Source organism: Octodon degus, unplaced genomic scaffold (assembly GCF_000260255.1).
Source record: "Octodon degus isolate 3935 unplaced genomic scaffold, OctDeg1.0 scaffold00113, whole genome shotgun sequence".
NCBI classification, from domain to species: Eukaryota; Metazoa; Chordata; class Mammalia; order Rodentia; family Octodontidae; genus Octodon; species Octodon degus.
This window is the reverse complement of record NW_004524689.1, coordinates 1,066,262-1,085,827: the sequence shown is the minus strand read 5'-3', so window position 1 is coordinate 1,085,827 and position 19,566 is coordinate 1,066,262. Positions and strand designations below refer to the sequence as shown.

The 19,566-nt window shown below is 61.1% G+C and overlaps 1 protein-coding gene across 1 annotated transcript in view; it reads right to left on the bottom strand.

Moving 5' to 3' along the window:
• Nucleotides 1–6: 6 nt before the first annotated feature.
• The window catches only part of Ski (SKI proto-oncogene), a 59,205-nt gene continuing 39,645 nt past the window's right edge, over nt 7–19,566 (bottom strand). Inside the window, exons 2-7 of the mRNA XM_004639694.2 lie at nt 3,277–3,402; nt 3,054–3,169; nt 2,431–2,693; nt 2,034–2,326; nt 1,288–1,518; nt 7–879 (exon numbers count right to left, since the gene is read on the bottom strand). Coding sequence (XP_004639751.1) covers nt 676–879; nt 1,288–1,518; nt 2,034–2,326; nt 2,431–2,693; nt 3,054–3,169; nt 3,277–3,402 — 1,233 coding nt within the window. The 3' untranslated portion in view covers nt 7–675. The remainder of the gene's footprint in view (nt 880–1,287; nt 1,519–2,033; nt 2,327–2,430; nt 2,694–3,053; nt 3,170–3,276; nt 3,403–19,566) is intronic.

Below are 19,566 nucleotides of genomic sequence, written 5' to 3'. Positions count from 1 at the left end.
GGCGCGGCAGAGCCCCGGGCAGCGGCGGCTCCGGCCCCTGGTGGCTGTGCCTCCGCGAGGCGGCGCACGGGCACGGGGCGGCGGCGTAAGGCGGGCAGTGTTGAGCTCATCTCGCACGCGGCACTCTCCCTGCTCTTCCTAGCACAAGCAGGGAGATCCAGGTCCTTGTCGCTGAAAAAATAGACTCTGAAGAAAAATCCTTGCTGTCCTCTTGCAGCCGCGGGCACAGATGAGCAAGATGGCTTCCGGGGCGGGGAGGGCAGCCCTCCCCACGGTGGGTCTCCAGATGGCGTTACGCGACAGGGTTCTTAAAAGTTAGTCATAAAAAACGTGTGGGTTTTCTGAATACCAAGTCTCCTTATTGGTTTTAAATAGCTTATAACAAAAGTGTAGATGCTAGAGTGCCCCAGCAAGCAGAGGCCGGGCACCAGCTGCCAGGCTGGCCTGGGCCCTGCCACAGCCCGAGGGTGAGGCCTGCTTGCTTGAACTTGGCCAGTAGAAAACTTTGCAGTGGACTCCAAAAGTGTGTAGTTACAAACACTCGCTTGGTAATAGGCACAGTAGAGACGTTGTGCTGTGTAGCCACAGAGGCGCGGGCCAGGCCTGCAGAAGCCCTCACCCTGCCCGCTGCTCTCCGCGCCTGGCGTGCTTGTGCCCAGCGACTGGTGGCTTGGGCTATGGCTCCAGCTCAGGGGCACCCTCCCCGCCGCCGCCGCCACCACCCGTGCTCTCAGGGCGTGGCCGTGGCCACAGCTGCTCCTGCAGCTCCTTCACCACCTTCTCCAGGTGCTCGCGCGCCTCACGCTCCCGCAACAGGTCGGCCCGCAGCTGCTCACGGTCAGCCTCCGCGTGCTGCAGCTTCACTTGCAGATCCTCAATCTGGAAGGGTGGATGGCGAGGGTCAGCGGCACCCTGCTTGGCTCCCACCCCCGTACCCTTCCATCACCAGTGCCCAGGGAGGGCGGGCCCAGGCGACAGGAGACCAGGCTGCCCCATCACCCGCCGGGGCAGGTGCCGTGTCCCTGGCCCCAGTCAGTGGCACAGCCAAGCACGTGCTCCACACGCAGCATCCACCTGCCCCATGCTGCCCGCCCCCCAGCTCATTTCTCACACAGAGCAGCAGGGAGGGAGCTCTGAGGGCCCCTGGCCTTCGACACGTGGCCTTCCATCTGCAGCCCCCCCAACCCCACTGCAGTAGGGCAGTGGGACCCGAGCCAGCCTGCTTTGGTATCCCAGCTCGGCCTGAGGCCCTGCCTCTGGAGCCGCCAGCCCCCCACCTGTGTGTACCTGGGCGGAGTACTTGGCGCGCAGGCGGCCGGCCTCACAGCCCTTGTCGCACACCCGGACCTGCCGCGCCTGCTCCAGCTCCCGCTTCAGGCGCACGCGAGACTCGTTGGCCTCCTTCATCTTCTTTTCGTTCTCGGCCCGGAGGCGCTCAATCTCCTTCCGCAGGCTGCGCTTGGCCTCTGTGGCTTCCCGAAGCTTCTCCTTCTTGGCTACGCGCAGAAACTCCAGCTCCTAGAAGAACAGCGGCCAGCCGGGTGGTCACTTGAAGCTGCCCAGGCCGCCTCTCCCACCGCACTGTCCCAGTGCCGTCAGCAGCCCAGGAACCCTCCAGGTCACCACTGTGTGCAGGCAGCCCAGGTTCTCCCCTAGCCGCCCGCCAGCTGGAGCACCTCCTCAGCCACACTGAGCAGCAGAGCGAGTCACACCCCTCCCTGTAGACGCCACTGTACCAAGCGGGAAATCACAGCTCCACCCCAAGCTGCGTGACGGTGGGAGAGCACACAGTGAGAGCGTGAGATCCCGCAGCCGGGGAACCAACAGGGCTGTGCTGTGCAAACGCCCACAAGTGTGAGGCTGCCCTGGAGCTGCCAGACACGCTGAGTGTGAATTCAGCTGCCAGGCAGGCGGCCCCAGCGCAGCAGGCTCTGCAGGCCCGCTCCCCACACTGTGCACAGCTCCGAGGCTGGGGTAGCAGAGGGCACAGGCGGAGCGGCATAAGCCTGCCCAGGGACGGCCGGCCAGCCCACCTGGTGGAGGCTGCGCTTGGCCTGCAGCGCAGCGCTCAGCTTTTCCTCCTGCTTCACACGCATCTTGACCACTTCGTGCAAGAACTTCTCCTTGGCTTCCCTGGTGTCCAGGCCCCCCTCTAGGGCCTGCCGCAGATGCTCCAGCTCTGCTTCCAGCCCACTCGGGGCATCTGCGTGCGAGGTGGCATCTGGGGCAGCCACAGGAGGGGCATGCACACCTGGGGAGCTCAGGTCCTTGGCGGAGCTGGACGAAGTGAAGGACGGCGAGGACAGCGAAGACAAGGAGGACGTGACTGTGAACAGAGGCTGGAGTGAGCAGGGCTGCCACAGTGCAGACCCTGACCGGGCCCCGGCCCCACCAGCCTGCAGGGATCGCAGAAGGACCCAAGCCACTCACACTCCTCTCTGCTTTCTACTTCGACTTCCGCCTCTGAGTCCTTGTCCTCCTCGACAGCAGCTACCGCCACCAGCATCTCCGGGGCTCCAGGGGTGTCTGCAGTCAGCTTCCGCTTCCGGGGCTGGATACACGTGGGGAGAGGCTCGGGGGCCCGGGAGACCACAGTACTGCACGGTGGGCTGTGCACAGCCTTCTGCTGGGCGGGCGGGGCAAGGGCCACGTTGGGGGCCCCCGCAGTCTCAAAGCTCTTGTAGGAGTAGAAGCTGTAGGGGCGCAGGTGTCGGGCTGGGGTGCACTTGCCCCTGGGCCCCACCTGCAGCCTGCCTGCCAAGGCCGACCCTCGCTGTGACGTAGGAGACACACTCTCCTCCAGCTTAGACCCGTAATGCCAGCTTGCACTGGCTGAGAACCACAAAAATTTCCCATGGTTGTGTACCTGTGAGCACCAGGTGGACCCCATGACCAAGCCATGCTCATGGACGGGCTCTGTGAAGTCCACAGCTTCATGAAAGGTCCCAGAAAACCCAAGATGGTTCACCCTGGTGCCCAGTCAATGGCGGCAGGAACATATTCTGCCAAGGTGCTGGAGGTCTGAGGGCCCCACTGCCAAAGCAGTCACTCACCTGTCTCGGATCAGGGCTGGGAGGTGAGGGGAGATTTCCTTTTCACTGGATGAAACTGCAGGGGACCAGGGTCGGAAAGCAGAGAGACGCTGGCGAGGGTGAACGCAGCCCAAGCTCTGTGGGAAAGAAGTCAGATTAGGTCCCCAAGGCCAGCTGGGTGCCCCGCCCTGAGCAGAAGGCCAGGCACCCCGCTCCCTGGGACCAGGCAGGCCCCTCGCAGCACCTTATTGGAGGAGCTGGCCAAGGTCCGGAGCCAGCTGGACTGCTTCTCCTTCTCAGAAGACACAGGCGGCTGGGGAGAGGCATCATCTGCTTTGGGTCTTATGGAGGCCGGGCCTTCAGAGGAGACCTGTGAGGACAGAGGACCCTGCTGGTACCTGTGGGCCTGGGCAGGGTCTCCCGGCCAGCCCGCCCAACAGGATAACCTCACTGGCAGAGGACACACAGCCCTGCTCACTGCAAGGAAAGCCAAGCTGCCAGCAGCATGCAGGGAGGTGGGCCTGGGGCTGTCGGGAAGGGGCAGCCACTCTTGAGGACACAGAGGACACTGTTGTGCCCCTGTGGGCTGCTCCAGAGTGATCTCACCCGCAGCTGCATCTGGGCGAGGCGGGTGCAGCAGCTCCACCTGCCTGTGCATCCCCGCCTCTGTCTACACCATCTTCTCCAAACCTGGGCACAAGATCCCCTCAGGCTACAGGGGCGACAGGGCCACCCATGAGCCACGCACAAGTATGTGTCCGAGACAAGGGGACACTAGAGTGGCCATCAGGCCTCCAGGAAAGTGGCTTTGAGTGCTCTGGTGCCACACACGTCAGGCTGCAGATGTCACCACTGTCCCTGCTAACAGAGAAGCTCTCACTGGACCCTAAACTCGCCCCTGGTGCTAGGCCAGACTGCAGAACCACAGGGTGACAGAGTGAAGTCCAACCCCTCCTGGGAGAGCAATCCCAACCCCAAAGCTCCTAGCCAGGTAACCAGTCCGTTTGTCCGCCTGAGTGGAGACAGGTCTCCCCTGCAGCACAGGACAGTAATGTGGCCCAGGGAAGCCTGAGAGGGGCCTAGGCTGGCAGCAGAGTGGCCCAGGGCAGACAGTAAATGAGGCTGGAGGCTCCCCAGAAAGCACAACTACAGAACCTGCCCCATGATGGCCAGGGGTCCCTACTGGCGAGGGTGGTGGTGTTGGTTCAGAGTCCCCCAATAGCTCTGTCAGAATGAAACTCAGCAGAGAAGGCCAGGCTGGACCCAGTGAAGACTGGCTGTCGGTGCAGGTATGCATGCTGGGCTTCTGCCAGGAGCATGAGGCTGGGGTGCCGCGCAGGACCCTTCTAACCTGGCACTTGCGCCTGGGCCAGGGAAGCCACAGGAAGGGGCGTTTCACTGGCCTCTGTCCTCACAAACACAGCCGCCTATCGGCCCTGGGCCGCTTAGGGTAGTGCCCAGGCCCAACCAAGAAGGGTTCTGTTCAAAACCCTAAAATCTGTTCAGAGGTGTCTCAGAGCCACCCCACAGAGGCCCTACCCTGAGGCCACAGGTGTAGGTGGACAGTGACTGGGGCATAGAGCTGCCTTACAGAGCTGTGGTAACCCCCCACCACCCCCAAGCAGGGCTGCACCACCAGGGTGGAGCTTCCTGTCTTCACTGAGGAGCAGGTGCAGACGGCGAGCAAGGAACAGGTGCAGTGCGTGAGCACATCCTCACCCAGAGGAAAGAGGAAAGCCACAAAGCCAGCGCCATCTGATGCTGACCCAAGACACTCTGAGGGCAGCTGCCAGAGGCTGTCGCTGAGCCGCTGTGGCTGCAGGGCACTCACTCGGGGCGGCGCCCCAGGGCACACAGGGAGAACAGGGCTAGGGCAGGGGCCCTCACGGAGCACAAGCCTCTGGGCTTCCACAACGACTTGCTTGAGCGAGCTGGGGCCCAGGGAAGGGCACCCGCGGGGGCCCAGGCAAGTGTCACCATGGTGTCCGTGCCAGGGAAAGGGTGTCCACCTACAGCCCGGCTACGGGGTCCCAGAACAGAGCTGACTACAGACTGATAAGGCCTCTCGCCTCTAGCTTCTGATCTTTCTCAGGCCTCAAGGCCAGCCCAGAGCCCAGAGTCCACAGGGTGGTGTGACAGACCCAAGAGCCAAACGGACCTGCACAGGGCCCCACCCCGGGAGCCTTGGGCCCTGCAGCTGCTGCAGACCACATGCGATGGCCACTCCCTCCTGCTAGGTGAACAGGGAGAGCCAGCTCCACCTGCATCCCGCACCAGGCCGTGGCCCAGGCATGTGGCCATGAGGTCACACTTCGAAGAAGCAGGGGCGGGCAGGCAAGCAGAAGTCTTCAAATGGGAAGCTGGCCTGGCTCCTGCAGGATGCTCAGCCCATACCAGGACCCCACCAGACTCACATCTCCGTGGGACCAGACCTAGCAGGACAGAGTCCACGGAAACAAGGGAGCTTGGGTACTGCTGCCCAGGAAGTGGAGCCCGAGGGAAGCCCAGAACGCCACCTGCTCTGTGGCAGAAAAGCACAGCACTGAGCAGCTTTCCCAGCCCAGGCCGCTGAGGACGCGGCTCCCCGAACACGGGGACTTGGGACGCAGCCTGTGCAGTGGAGCCAGGCAAGGGCTCAGCAGCAGAGACTGGCCCACCTGCCTGGGTGGGCACCAGCTCTACCCTGGGGACCCCAGAGGCCATATGCCCAAGGAAACCCATCTCCATGGTTGTGGCGTGGGCCCTCCCTGGTGGTCAGGGCCAGGGGCTCCCTGTCCTTGCTTGTGCCTTCCTGGCCAGAAAAGCCATCCGGGGCCCAGCCTGACTTCTCAGACCCCACAGACAGACGCAGTGAGTAGGGCAGGTGTCGGCTGGTGCAAGCCCCTATCAGCAGAGGTGGCAGTGCCTCCGAGCACATCCCTGCTCCCCCCCCAACTCAGCGGGCACACAGCACAGCTCTCCATCTAGCAGCCAGCACTGCCCATGTGCTGGGGCACCAAGGTGTCCCTGGTGGAAACAGAAGGCCCCTGCTGTGGGAGACGGGGCCTGGCAGCTACAGGGAGGGTGAGACTGCAGCAGGGAGCTGGAGCACGCACAGCCAGGCCACAGAGCAGTGACATTCCAGCCACAGGCACGAGGTGTGAGGCGAGCCAGTACCCAGGGGCACAGGGAGGCGCTGGCGTCATGGGCCTGCGGAGACGAGCACGCAAATGCACCAGGAGACATCACAGGCCCTCCCAGCTGACACGTGTCGATGGCCAGGCTGAGCTGGATGCTGGCCAGTTCCACAGACACCAGCCACGGAAACCAAGTCACAGACATGCCGGCTCCTTCCCAGACCCTAAAGAGCCAAACACGAGGAGGGCTCTCCTCCCTGCCAGGCAGAACCACGGGGCCTGAGAACAGCTTGCAGCAGGGACCTCGGGCATCTAACAACCAGAGACACAGTGGCCCAGCACCCACCACAGCCAGAGCACCCAGCCCCCTCATAGCCTGTGTGGCCCAGGTAGGGGGTGGTCACTTGTCATGCCTCAGCTCCGTGCTACCATGGTGGCTACTCAGCTGGGGCAGGATGAGGCCACTTCCCTCTCGCTGGGAAGCCAATGCTGGGGCTCGAAGCCTCTGGGCTTGGCCTGCTCTTCACCATACCCCACTCAGAACAAAGCACAGCTGTGCATGCGCCGGTGTGAAGCTGCCGGGGCTCGGCTGCTCAGTCCTGTGAGCTTTCCCAAGGGGGCAGCCTCAAGAGGCTGTGCCTAGTGACACCGGTAACTGAGGGTGACCAGTCAGGCCACGCTGCCTGAGCACAGGCCCTACCTCAGCTCTCCAGGTGCACAAATCAGTTCCTCAGCCTAGAGGTGACCTAACCCGAAAGCCCATGCTCAGCATGAGAGGCGAGGCCACTGCACGGCTCTAGTGGCTCCCTACCCATCAGGAGGCAGGATCTCAGACAAGGAAGGAAAGGTCTGGACCCAGAGCCACGTGCTCCAGCTGTGGGGGTGTGCAGGAACCTGACACACAGGCCCTGCACGATGACACCAGTGACAGGTCCCATGGGTAGGCTGAGACAGCAGCCAGGCCCCAACTCCACACTGGAAGCTCCTGGAGAACTCACAGAGAGGGGAATGACCGCAAACATCACCTAGTGAGGCACCGGAACAGAGGCTCTGCAGCTAGACGAGGCCTGGGCAGCCCGGCAGCCCTGATGCTGGCATGTGCGGCTTCCATGGGCAGAGAGGCTATGGGCCCAGGGACAGAGTCAGCCCCACTGGGGCGGTGCACACCTCACACTGGGCCTCAGAGCCACACAGCCCTGACACCACCTGTTTGGGTCTGCATCCCCAGGGGGATGGCCTGGAGGGGCAGGGCTTCACCACTGGGCCCCTTTGCTTTGCTGTCTGTTTAAAACTCCACATAGACTCAAATGTCTCATATCATAGCCAAGATAATAAACCCTTTCTTTCCTTTTTGTCATGGGTGTCTCACGGACTGGGAAGAGACCCAGGTACCATACCCACCCAGCACTCACCACGGAGCCCATGTGCTCAAAGGTAGGCGCATCCTCTCAAGAGCTCAGGTGTTGGGGCACACGATACAGGCCCTCTGGCTCCTGGCCACTGCAACCCCAATCCACAGCCCAGAGCCACAGCCTGTCTGGACAAACGTGAAGGCCACTTTGCAGCTCCAGAACCAAGCACCTCAACCGCTGCCTGTAGCACAGTGGCCCCAGCCTGGCCACCCCTCCTGGCTGACAACTGAAAACAAGCTGAACATCTGGCCTCTAACTCCACAAGACACTGCCGCTGGAAGAATCCAGACAAATAAAGGAAATCCCTGTCTCATATGTATATTTTTTTAAAAATGAATTTGGGACAGTGTCTACCAGGTGTACAGGGTTCTCACTGTGTAGACTGAACTCATAGTGATCCTCCTGTGTTTAGCCTCCCAAGCGCTGGGATTACAGGCACGCATCACTACACCCAGTCTCAACTGCTGTCTCAGTGTGCCCTGCGGAGTGGGGCCAGCACAGCACACCAGAGCTCCAACCTTGGCCTCTGTGCTCTGCAAAGCAGGTGCTTTAGTCCGTTAAGCTATCTGGCTGGTCCTAAAATAATTCATTCATTCATTCATTCATTCATTCATTCATTCATTCATTCATTTGGTATCGGGTCTCACCATGCAGTTTGGATGCATGCGATCTTGTCTCAGCTCCCCCAATGCTGGGATTACAATTTTGCCGGCACCCTGGCCAGCACGGCCATGTGGTACCAGCGATCGAACCCAGGTCCTTATGCTTGCCAGGCAGGCGCTTAGACCACTGACTGAGCTGTCTCCCCAGCTTATATGCATTTTTAAATAAATGTTTATTAAGTTAAACTTAAAAAAACACAATGAGCCAGGTGTGATGTCACACGCCTATAAACCCCAGCACTCAAGAAGCTGAGGCAGGAGGATCACCAACTTGAGGCCAGCCTGAGCTACAAGGCAAGTTCAAAGCCAGCTGACAACATAATGAAACCATTTCAAAGACGCACAACCACAACAACACAAACCCACAACGAAGTGTTACTTTGCAGCCACCAATCAGCAAGACTGTAACTTTTACAAAATGTAAGTAGTAACAGTGACTTGGACAAAATGTTGCTGAGAGCAAGATTTAGCTGCCTGGGAAGTCTGGCAACACCTCGGGACCCACTCAGATTAGTGCAGGCACCTGGCTACCCATTGTGACAGAGCTGCGCCCTCCGCAGGTCAGGAGGTGGAGATAACCCAGATGTCCAACCATGGTCCACCTGGGCAACAGCACCACTCACCACAACGAAGTGTGGCCCCAACGAAGAAACCACCACGACAGTGACGGGCGCTGCCAGAGAAGGGCAGCGTCCTGGGACTCCATTTATCTGCAGAGTCCACACAGGAAAACCCAGAGACAGCACCCACACAAGTCGCCTGCAGCTGAGGGCCAGGGTGGGGCGGGCCTGGAGCCACGGCTGACGATGCGAGGCTCCTGGGGTGCTCTAACCTGGTCAACAGTGATGGCACCACGCAGTAAGCCACAACTCTGCTCTCTGAAAGGGAGTGGAGAGACTCCAAACATGACGATGACCTCTGAGCAGAAAACCTAACCGCAGGCTGAGACTGCTGCTGGCTCACACCGCAGGGGCCGAGGGCAGAGCTTCCTTGTGCCACAGTGGGTGCTAGGCAGGGAGGCAGCAGGAGCTGCCCGAGTCGGGACGTGTCAGCCTACCAGCATCACACGGCAAGCGACACTGGAGCTCACGGTGGGACTCACACCACAGTAAGCTGCTCACGAAGGCAAAGCCGTGCAGTCGAGAGATGGCAGGGCTCCCAAGCAGGCCGATCAGCCTTGTCACCAAGGCAAGCCACACCTGCGAGGAAGCCTGCTCCAAAGAAGCCCTAGACTCTAGGGGACTTTGGGAAAGCATCCAGCACACCAGAGGCTGATCTCGGCAGACAGTCACCCTAATCAGCCTGACTGGGAAGGTGGAGCGGCCAGCTGGCCAGGCCACACCACCAGCAACAGCCGAGGGAAGTGGCCTGGGGCCGCACCTCACATACATGGCCCTCTGAGCCTGCGTGGTGACCGGGCCCCTTGGTGCTTTGTGATTTTCGGGCCATTAAGGGATGAGCAGACCACAAGAATGTCACCGTGGCACTGAGTGTATCCCACCCAGGGACTAACTGTTGCCACTACCAAACCCAAAGCTGCCCAGAGGCCCACAAGCCCAGCTCAAGAGGAGGTGCTGCAGGGCCCTCACCACTCAGGTTCCTGAGGTCTCCCCGAGGGCCGGGGTCACATGCACAGCCCTTCAGCTTCCCCGGGAGGCCCACCAAGTCCACAGCCCACCTTGAGCCAGGGGAGACTGGGGTCCACTGAGGAGGGGGGCCCTGGGCAGAAAAGAAGCCTCTAGGAGCCTGTATTCATGGGCCTGCACCTCGCGATCACAGAAGGGAGCTGAGCCAGAGCCTCCTGCCCGGCCACGCGTGCAGTGCGTGCAGTGCCCAGGAAGCAGCAAGGCAGGCAAGCAGAACAGGAGTCCAGGTACAGCGCAGAGGAAACCAGGGCGACAGCAGGTACCGTCACAGGGCAGACACACAGGGCTCCTCCAGAAGGAACCGTGCAGAGCACCCACCCCAGACAGCCTCAGCAGCCCGCTTCCTTTGCCACCGGTCAGCCCGAGCGCAGGCCCTGGGTCCAGGTGGACCTCACGGCCCGCTGTCACTGCCCGCAAGCCTGAGGCCCCACGGCAGCTTCTGCCTCAGGTCACCTGGTGCACCTCTGCTGACATCCACCACAGCAGACTCGGGCCAGCTGGAGGCCAAGTGCGGTGGCTCAAGTTGCGGTGCCACGCGGGGACAGGCAACACGGAGCTCTGTCCTCACGCTGCATTTCCAACGCCAGGATGCTGACCTCCAATTGGCACCTGCCCCTCCAGGGACCTGCCAGCCCTACACCCGGCAAGGAAGACACTCCCCAGAGGGGTACCAGGTAGCACCATGTCCACTAAAGCTGCCAGAAGCTCAAGCAAGATGAGCTGAAGGCCCCGCTGTCACAGCCCAAACCACCCAGGTCCCAGCGAGGACAGACATTCCCCGCAACGGAGGCTCAGACTGCCACACCCTCGCACCCACTTCCGCCCCTGCAGGCGTCCGTCAGATCAGCCTGGTCCTAGCAGGCAGGACATGCAGCCAGGGCCTCAGGCGCCTATATCAGCACATCAGGATGGGACGTGCATCCTGGAGGGCTCCCGGGCTGGAGAGAATGCCCAGCTCTGCGTGGAGCTCAAGGAGGGCAGGTCTGCTGCCAGGACTAGGGCCTCCGTGGGGAGAGCGGGCCCTGGTGAGCAGGACCTACGTACGCCATCAGCTTCCCTAAGGCGAGCCGCACAGCCTAGACTGCCAATCAGCCCCATCCGAGCTATGGGCCTTTCCTGAAGGTTCCACAGTTCCAGAAGTTGCAAAGCTATTTTTGTAAGAACCATTAATATTTTACACACGATAATTCACAATTCGTATCATGCTTAACCTATTTTCTGATTACTATAGTACAGATGAAGTAGATTAAATTTGCAAGACAACCCCAAGCCCCTAAATGAAATAAAAAATACCAATCCTGACGATTCACTTTGAATTTGCTCTAAGTAGGTCACTGTTATCTATGGTTACTGCAGTGCTGCTGACAAGACTTCTCCAAGGAAACTGAGTCACCAGGACCTGCCCAGTTTGTCTGGGAAAGCCCAATGGGCAACATGCCCCCCTGGGGGCCCCAGGAGCTGGCCTGGCCTGCAGAATACAGGGTGCCCCTTCATAGGAAGAGGGGCAGCCTACGCTGTCCTGGGCTAGCACCCCACCTCTGCAGAGGCCGGACAGCGAGCCAAGCCAAGGACCCTGGACAAGTGTGGAGACTCAGTGGCCCATCCAGTAGGCACCCGACAGGCCCTGACTCCTCACTTTCTCATGCACAGTTTAAACAGCATGTTGCCTTTCCAGCCATGGGCGTAACCACCAAAACAACTTCAAACACCACAGAATCCAAGAATGCAGTAGGCAGGCCTGCACCGTGCTGGGCTGTGGAGGTGCTGTGTGACAGGCTGGCTGTGGTCTGGCGGGCCTTGGGGGGCCCTTTCCGGGTGCCCCGCCTCCCAGCAGACATTCTGTAGAGATGACGCAGTGGGCGGAGTGGCTTGGCTGCCTGCCATCTGCCCAGATCATGGAGACAAACGGGCCTCCCAGCCCAGAGGATGGGGGCAGCCTGCTGGCCCATGGAGCTCGGCGCAGGCTGCAGCATAGGAGGCTGTGGGTGCTTTCTTGGAAGGCTGTTTCACCGGGAATGGACCTAAGTGAAGGAGTGTTTCAGGAGGACAGCAGGAGGAGGGACACAGGGCTGGATGTGGGGCCTTTCTGAAGGCCCTCCCCTCCCCCTCCCCCTCCCCTCCCCCAGTCCTGGCCTCACAGTCCGCTTCCAAGGGTGGGGGAGCCCCTCGTGAGGACACTGGCCACTGACCAGCTGCCTGCCTGGTCATTCTCTTATGGGGCTGAGGAGCCACAAACACACACCACAAGCAGGAGTGGCAATGGGGGCACATCCTGGTCCCCAGCATTTGCTGGGGTCAGCACAGGCACCCAAGGCCACATGCTGCTCTCCCCAACCCGTGTCTGCCTCCAAGACCAGCCCTGGGTCCCCACGCCAGCTGCTCTCCTGAAGATCACAGGCCCCTCTCCCACGTGCTGTGTATCATGTGTCTGGGTGGCAAGGACTGTGGCCTCCATGCACATGGTCCACCCTGCCACAAAGCTAAGGCCCCAGGAAAAGCAGCAACAGGTTCGGGGGACACGACTGGGTGCCCTTTTCTGCCTGAGCCTTGGGGGCCGGGCACTCAGCCCACCTCTCAGGCCCAAGGAGGCCTCCTTTCCACAGGGGCCACAACGTGAGGAGAGCAGGGCCACCTCGAGGACAGCAGCACAAGACCAGATGGAGAGAGCCCCACCCGCCGTGTGCTGGCTCCTGAGGCGGCCCTGGACCGGCCAGGTACAATCTGTCTGTTCGACTTCTCACGTATCAGGCTAGGGGCTGCCGGACATGAGCAGCCACCCTGCCACCTCAGTGATGAGGACACTTGGGTCGGACAAGCAGGGGGCCCAGGGACCCATGTGCCAGCCACCTGGAAGGGACCGGACACCCGTGTGTGGCCAAAGCCTGGATGAGACCCCTCCTATGAGCCCATCTCCTGTGGGCAGCAGACGCAGGAGGGTGCTGGCTTGAGAAAGGCCCCAGGCCAGGGACAGTGCTGACAGCCGGGAAGCGCACCACACTCCAGCCTTGGCTCAGGGAGCTCGGAGGCGAGAGGCCACAAGGGACAGGACGCCAGGCACCACCTGCTAGGGAAAGCACTCACGTGAACATGTGTGGATACATGCATGTGTACACATGCACACAGGGAAATGGGGCAAGACACGGCCACCAGGCACATCCACAGGACAAAGCTACTACCAAGAACACTGGTTCCAAACCTTAAAATAGAAGGGAAGGCAGGGCACAGTGGTGCAAGCTTGCAATCCCAGTACTACCCAGACTGAGGCAGGAAGATAGTTCGAGACCAGCCTGAGCAACAAAGTGAGCTCAAGGCCAGCCTGAACTGCACTGGGAGACACCGTTTCAAAAAGATAAACAAAACGGATTTAAGATTCTGGAGTGTTCACCTTGGTGGGGGGGACAAGGTCCTACTGGGGGCTGAACCCAGGACCTTCACACTGAGCTACACCCCTAAGCCTTCGTTCATTTTGAATGACAGGGTCTCCCTGCATCCGTAAGTGGTCCCAGCTGGGCTCCCACTATGGTCCTTCGGCCCTAGCCTCCCAGCATGTGGGGACTGCAAGTGTCCCCCACTGTGCAGCAGGGCTGGGTGCTCATGCTGGGGCAGCAGCCCACCCCTGAAGGACAGCCCGGGAGATCCCGGGGCGGCAGGTGGGCTGCCACTACCTCGCGTGCCAATGCCAGCAGAGCCCCTGGCCCAGGAGACCCTCGTGGCAGGGTCTGTGACCCACAGCCCGCCCTGCTCCAGCAGCCGCCACCTTAAGCTGGTTGGGGAGCCGTGGCCTGGACTCTCCTCCGGGGCAGCCACCCAGCAGACACAGCTGCTCAGCCCGCAGCAAGAGCTCTGGAGATTTCCATTTCTCTCAGAGAGCTGGAAACTTTCCTGCCCTGAGAAAACACACAGCCACGCTCCGTCCAGGGCCAATGCCTTCCCATTTTCAAATCTAAGTAAAAACCTCCCGTGTCTCTGCCCGAAGAGGGTCTCTGCCTCCCTGCATAGCGGGTACAGGGCTGGGTCTGACGGGGAGCCCAGTGCAGCTCCACAGCAGGTGCCGGGGTCTAGAGAAGAGGCAGGCGCTCACTTGCTCAGCTCCCAGCGCAAAGACGGTCCAGAGCTGGCACAGGGCACCACTAGGCCCAACCCTGGCGCATCCCTCCCCTCCAATCTCAACTTTGATGAAGCTGTTTTATGAGCAGTACACCGCGGATGTGACAGCAGCACACGGACGTGTGCAGCCACAGCACTAGGTGCCCACGTGAGCTGCCACATCAGAGCTGCTGTCCTCAAGACAAGGCGCATAAGGCTCCTTCCTACCAAGTGACCTCCTGTGTCGGTGTCTGCAGGGGCTGAAGGGAGGGGACGGTGGCCTGCCACTCCCCAGGCCTGCCCACTCTGGGTGCAGAATGAGGACTATGCCAAGCGTGCAAGGACTGCGAAGTGGAATGAAGCAGCTGAGCGACCAGGGCAGCATCTCCCCGCGCTCAAGTGCAGGGTGTGATCCGTGCAGCTCCGGCAGCCCACAGCGAGCAAACGCTCACGCCTTTCTAAGACGCCACAGCGCAGTACACAGACGAAGGTTGGTAAGTGCCCATCTCCGCCCTTTTCCCACTAACAGTGATGTTTCATGGCGACTAGATGCCACTGCAGCCCAGTGTGGCCGCCCAGGCCTATCCTACGACCCCAGCACTGTGGAAGCTGGGGCGCAACTGCAAGCTCACACCCAGGCTTAGTGAGATCTCGTCTCGCAATGTAAGATAAAAATAAAGTGGACAGAGGGTGCAGCTCTGGGGGAAGCCCCCAGATGCAGTCCCTGGTACCACAAGAAGCCCCACAGGGCCATCCAAGCACGAGCAGAGGGTGGCAGGACTACGTCTCAGGGCAAAAGCCGTCCTGGGGCCCAGGGTCTCTACCCTACTGCATGTGCCCCCAATAGTACACCCTCCAGCGACCTAGACCAAGGGCTTCACAGGAAAAGGCTCCTCTTAAACACAAGTTTAGAATTTTTCTTAAACAAAAAGTCTGAAATATGCCGGATTCGGCTGAGCCAAGGAGCACTATGACCACGCCCAGGGCTCCCAGGGACATGGCCAACAGAACCCAGCCTGAAGGCTTGGACTCACACTGACCATGGGAACTTGGAAACAATCTTCCAGTCCGTCAAAAAGGAAGAAAGAAAGAAAGAAAGAAAGAAAGAAAGAAAGAAAGAAAGAAAGAAAGAAAGAAAGAAAGAAAAACCTCCCAAAGGAAGAGTTTCATAGCTGTTTTTAACACCTTCCACATGTGTGTCAGAACACCAGCTGACACTGGGGAGATGGCAATTCACTGGACAGAGGGGCCGCAGCCTCCCTCCCGGCTGCCCGTGGCGGATGGGCTCCGAGCAGACAGCCCCAGTGCCTGCCGGCCACGGCTGCCCACTGCCCCCAGCACACAGGGCAGCCCCACCCAGCAAGGCCCTCTGCTCAGCTCACGTAAGGCATAAAAACCAGTCTGACCCGCTATCAGAAAGGTTCATTGTGGGTCTGTAATGTCAAATGCCTTTCTGCACTGGCACGAGGACCTGGGTCGGCTGTACCGCAGCATGGTGCCATCTGCGGCAGGGCCTCACAGTCCACTGGGCAGTCCCACTCACTGCCCACGCGCTGGGCCCAGACCACCCTCTGCCCCCTGCCCCCCTGCCCCCCGCCCCCCCAGCAGCCCTCTGCAGGCAGGAGCTAAGGGATCCGAGCACCAGGGCACCACCCGCTCGTCTCCCAAGGTCCGCCCACCGCTGTGCCCGCCGTCGGCCTGGCTCAGTGTGGAACAGAACAAACCTCTTCCAGGCTACACAGTGGGGGACCTGGCCTACTTGGATGTGGGCTTCTGCGAGAGCCCTTAGAGCAGCGGGGCAGTGAGCCCAGCCCCTGCACCACATCGTTGGAGGGGACCCCCAGGCCCGCATCTCCAGCCACTGGGGTTCAAAGAGGAGGGCGCCCTGTACCTGTGTGACTCTAGGGCCTCCACAGCCTTGTGCCCAGGGGCCTCACCCCAGCTGCTGTCAGGGCCCAGCCTCCACCTGAGTGGCAGCAGTTGACAGCAGGAGATACACCCAGGACCCAGAGCAGCTGGCCTCTCACCTCAGCAGGGGCCAGGCCCAGACAGCAGGCTCAGGTGGACAGGAGACAGACCCAGACCTGGCTGCTACAGTAAGCATGGGACACAGGCCACAAGCTGCAGAGACTTTGTCTCTGGGAGTGGTACAGACCCGGCAGGCCAGCAGGGCAGTGGTGTGGAGTTGCCCCCAGCAAAGGGAAGGGGGCCAGCTCCGCCTGCGCAGCCCGCTTCACTTCCTCAGCCTCCTCCTCCGTCTCTGGCTGGCGTCCATGTGTTTCTCTCCACAGAAACAGACACAATGCTGAGTGGACTACTCCCCGGCCTGCAGGCAGCTCCAAGCGGGCGCAGCAACCGTCTAACTTCCAGGGGGCGGGCAGCGACGCTGCACCCAGTCACCGGCCCCCCAGGCCTCCAGCTGGAACCCTGCTTACAGCACTCAAAGGTGTGTGTTCTAAGAAGGCCTCTGGCCAGGCCGAGGACACAGCCACCAAGCTTCATGAGGCGGCAGAGGTTCACAGCAGAGGGCACAGCCCCAAGAGGCACACACCCACCGAGGCCTCCCTGGAGGCTTCAAGACTGAGGGCAGGGGCCTGGGTAATACCCCAGGCTGGGGACAACAGCAGGACCCACACATCTGTGTGGGGTGGGACGAGGGAGTCCAAGGACAATGCCCGGAGCTCGGGCCCCGCTTCTGCAGGACCCAGGTTCTCAGAATCCTAATTACCACCAGCACCCTCAACCCACGGTGCTGGGCACTCGGGGCACTGTCAGGATTCCAACCTGACCCATGGGTGAGGGAGCTTGATGCTCCAGAGCCCTACCACCAAGAGGGGTTCTGGGCCTCTGGACGCCAAGCCGCGGCCCTAGGGTGCACAGATGTGGCACAGGTTCAGGTGTGAGCTGGACTTGCCAGCGTCACTGGGCCCACACCGAGGGGCAGAGCTCAGAATGGGGCTGCCTGTATGGTGGTGGTGGTGGTGGTGGTGGTGGTGCTGCTGCTGCTGCTGCTGCTGCTGCAGCCTCGCACGCTCTGTCCTGTCCCACCTCCACGCTGTCTTGTCTTGCAGGGCCTGCTCACTAACATCCCAACCCACAGCCTAGCCTTGGGCCTGCCTAGAGGGGCACACACCTGTGCCTGCCCGTGGGCCCTGGGGCCGAGTGCCCGCCTTCCACGGGCATGAGTGGGCAGCACCCCAGCACTGATGCTGTGAAGGGATGCCTCAGGACACTCCCCTCTGAAAGGGGCTGACAACAGGGTGAGCTGGGGGAGGGGGTGGCTGGATGCAATCTGCCCGTGACACACCCTACTGGAGAACACCCACATGCCACTTGCTCCGGAGACCACATACACACAAAGACCACCAAGCCACAGGTCCCCAATCCCCTTCACAGGACATCCACAGTGGTCCAAAACTGGGGAGAAAGAACCCTTTGTCTGTGGGCTGAGCTGCGCCCTGGGCCTGGAGTGGGGGAACACCAGAGCCGGGCCACCCCACCTCCCACTGCTCCCTCTCCTCCCTCCCCTCCCCTCCCCCACAGCTGGAGCAGCCTCAGAGGAAGGGAGGCATTTCCTGTGTCCCCTCCCCCTAATTCCCCTGCATTCTTGGCAAGCACAGACAGAAAAGCAAGAAGTGAGGAGGGAGCGGGTGGGAGCTGGAGGGGAGCCAGCATACCCCCAGGCAGCCCCTCAGCAAGGCCTTGGAGAGCTGGGCCAGGAAGAAATGGGGGGCAAGGTAGCTGGACAAGGGCCACAAAGGACACGGTATCACTGTGAGATGGTCTCTGCTGTGAACGGGCCGTGGCGGTCCCCTCTGTCAGCATCTACTGCACTGCCAAGCCCCCGAGGGGGTGCAGGAGACAGGAAGTGAAGGCAGGGTCTCCACAGGGCCGGGTGGGCGAGTGGGCGCTCCCTCCAAGGCACTCCAGAGCTCGTGGATCTCCAACACATGCCTGGGGGTGAGCAGAGCCGGGCACACCAGGCAGGCTGCTGCTGCAGTGCTGCAGGCCCAGCCTGGTCAAGGCCTTGGGGGACACAGTGCCGTCAAGCAGGTGGGAGCTCGGCCGAGCCGTGGACTGCATGGGGAAGAGGCAGCACACCGAGGACTTAGTGTTGGCAGCTAGCTGCTCCAGAACTTGAGAACAAAGGCAGGAGCACGGGGCCGCTCGAGCCCACACCACCAAGCAGAGGCCTCTGCGCCGCCTGGGGGCATCACTGGGGCCCTGCACACCAAGCCCTCTCCTTTATGAAACTGCCAGGGTTGCCTGGAGTCCCCCGACACGTGCCTCGGGCTGACAACAAAGCTTCCCCACGGCTCTGGACTCAGGCCAGCAGGAGTCACCCCGCATGAGCTGACCTGGTAGGGCTGTGACCTGCTGTGGAGCTCAGCAAGGCTGAGGTCAGCTGCCCACCCCACATCAGGCCCCAACTGGAGAGGCACAGGGGCACAATCTGAGACAGAGCCCACCCCTCGGCCCCCAGGGCGCCAAGGTCCTGTGGCAGACAAGCGGGCAGGGGCTGTCCTGCTCAAGGTGAGCCAACGGGGCCTCTCCCGCCTGCCAGGCTGCAGGCCCACCCCACAACCTCGAAGAGCAGGGTGCGGAAAAGAAGACGGCTGCTACCCACGCAGCCCACCAGCCCAGGAGAGTCCACGCCAGAGCGCCGGGAGGCACCGCGGACTGCCACCTACGGCTTTCTGGTGCACGTGGGCTCCTGGCCAGGCGGGGCAACGTGTGGGCTACTTAGGACACTTTCTACTTCACATTTTAAAAACTGCCTTGATTTTGCAGGGCTGGAATCACACCTTGGACTTGCACCTGCTGCAGCCCTCAGCCATACCCCAGCGTACGAGCTTTTCTGGGGAGGAGTGTAGAGAGCACAGGTGGCACGAGGGATGAAAGCGCCAGGGATGCTCTACACTGAGCTATATGCCTAGTCCTTTTTATTTTTTAACTCAGGGTCTCTCTGCATTGCCCAGGAGGCACAGAACTTGCAACACTCCCGCAGTAGCTTGTTCAGTAGCTAGGTTTAGGGCCTGACCACTGCAACTGACCTGCAGCTGCAAATCCTAGGATGGGCAGCAAGCGGTTGTGGATGGCGGGAGCCCCAGGCGGGCTTCAATCAGGTTTCTACTTCTGCAGCCAGGCTCCAAGTCAGAGTGCTCAGGGCTGCTGTAAGACCCAGTGGGTCCAGCCACAGGAGGCCACTGCCTCTGGAAGCACGGAGCCATGGGCCCAGCAGCTGGAGCAGGGACCTGTGCTGTCTGTGGCCTTCACTGAAGCCTCCTACCGTGTGCCCCACCCATGGCTGTGCAGAGGCCAAATTCCCCACCTCTCTCCTCGAAGGGACCAGCACCTCCCCACGGAGGACAAGGACAACTGTGAACAGTGTGCCTGGAAGCCACAGTTCCCACCAGCGCAAGCTCAGAAGATCTAAGGGTCCGCCCCCAAGGCCCTGGCACTCTTGAGAGCCCCGACTTCCCTAGTACCTGGCCCTTGTAGGGGAGGCTATAGGCTAAAGGCTCTGTCCATAAAAGATAGCAGGGGCCACTAGACTAGGACTAGGGACCAGAGAGCGAGCTCCACATGTCCTCCTCATCTCAGTGCCATGG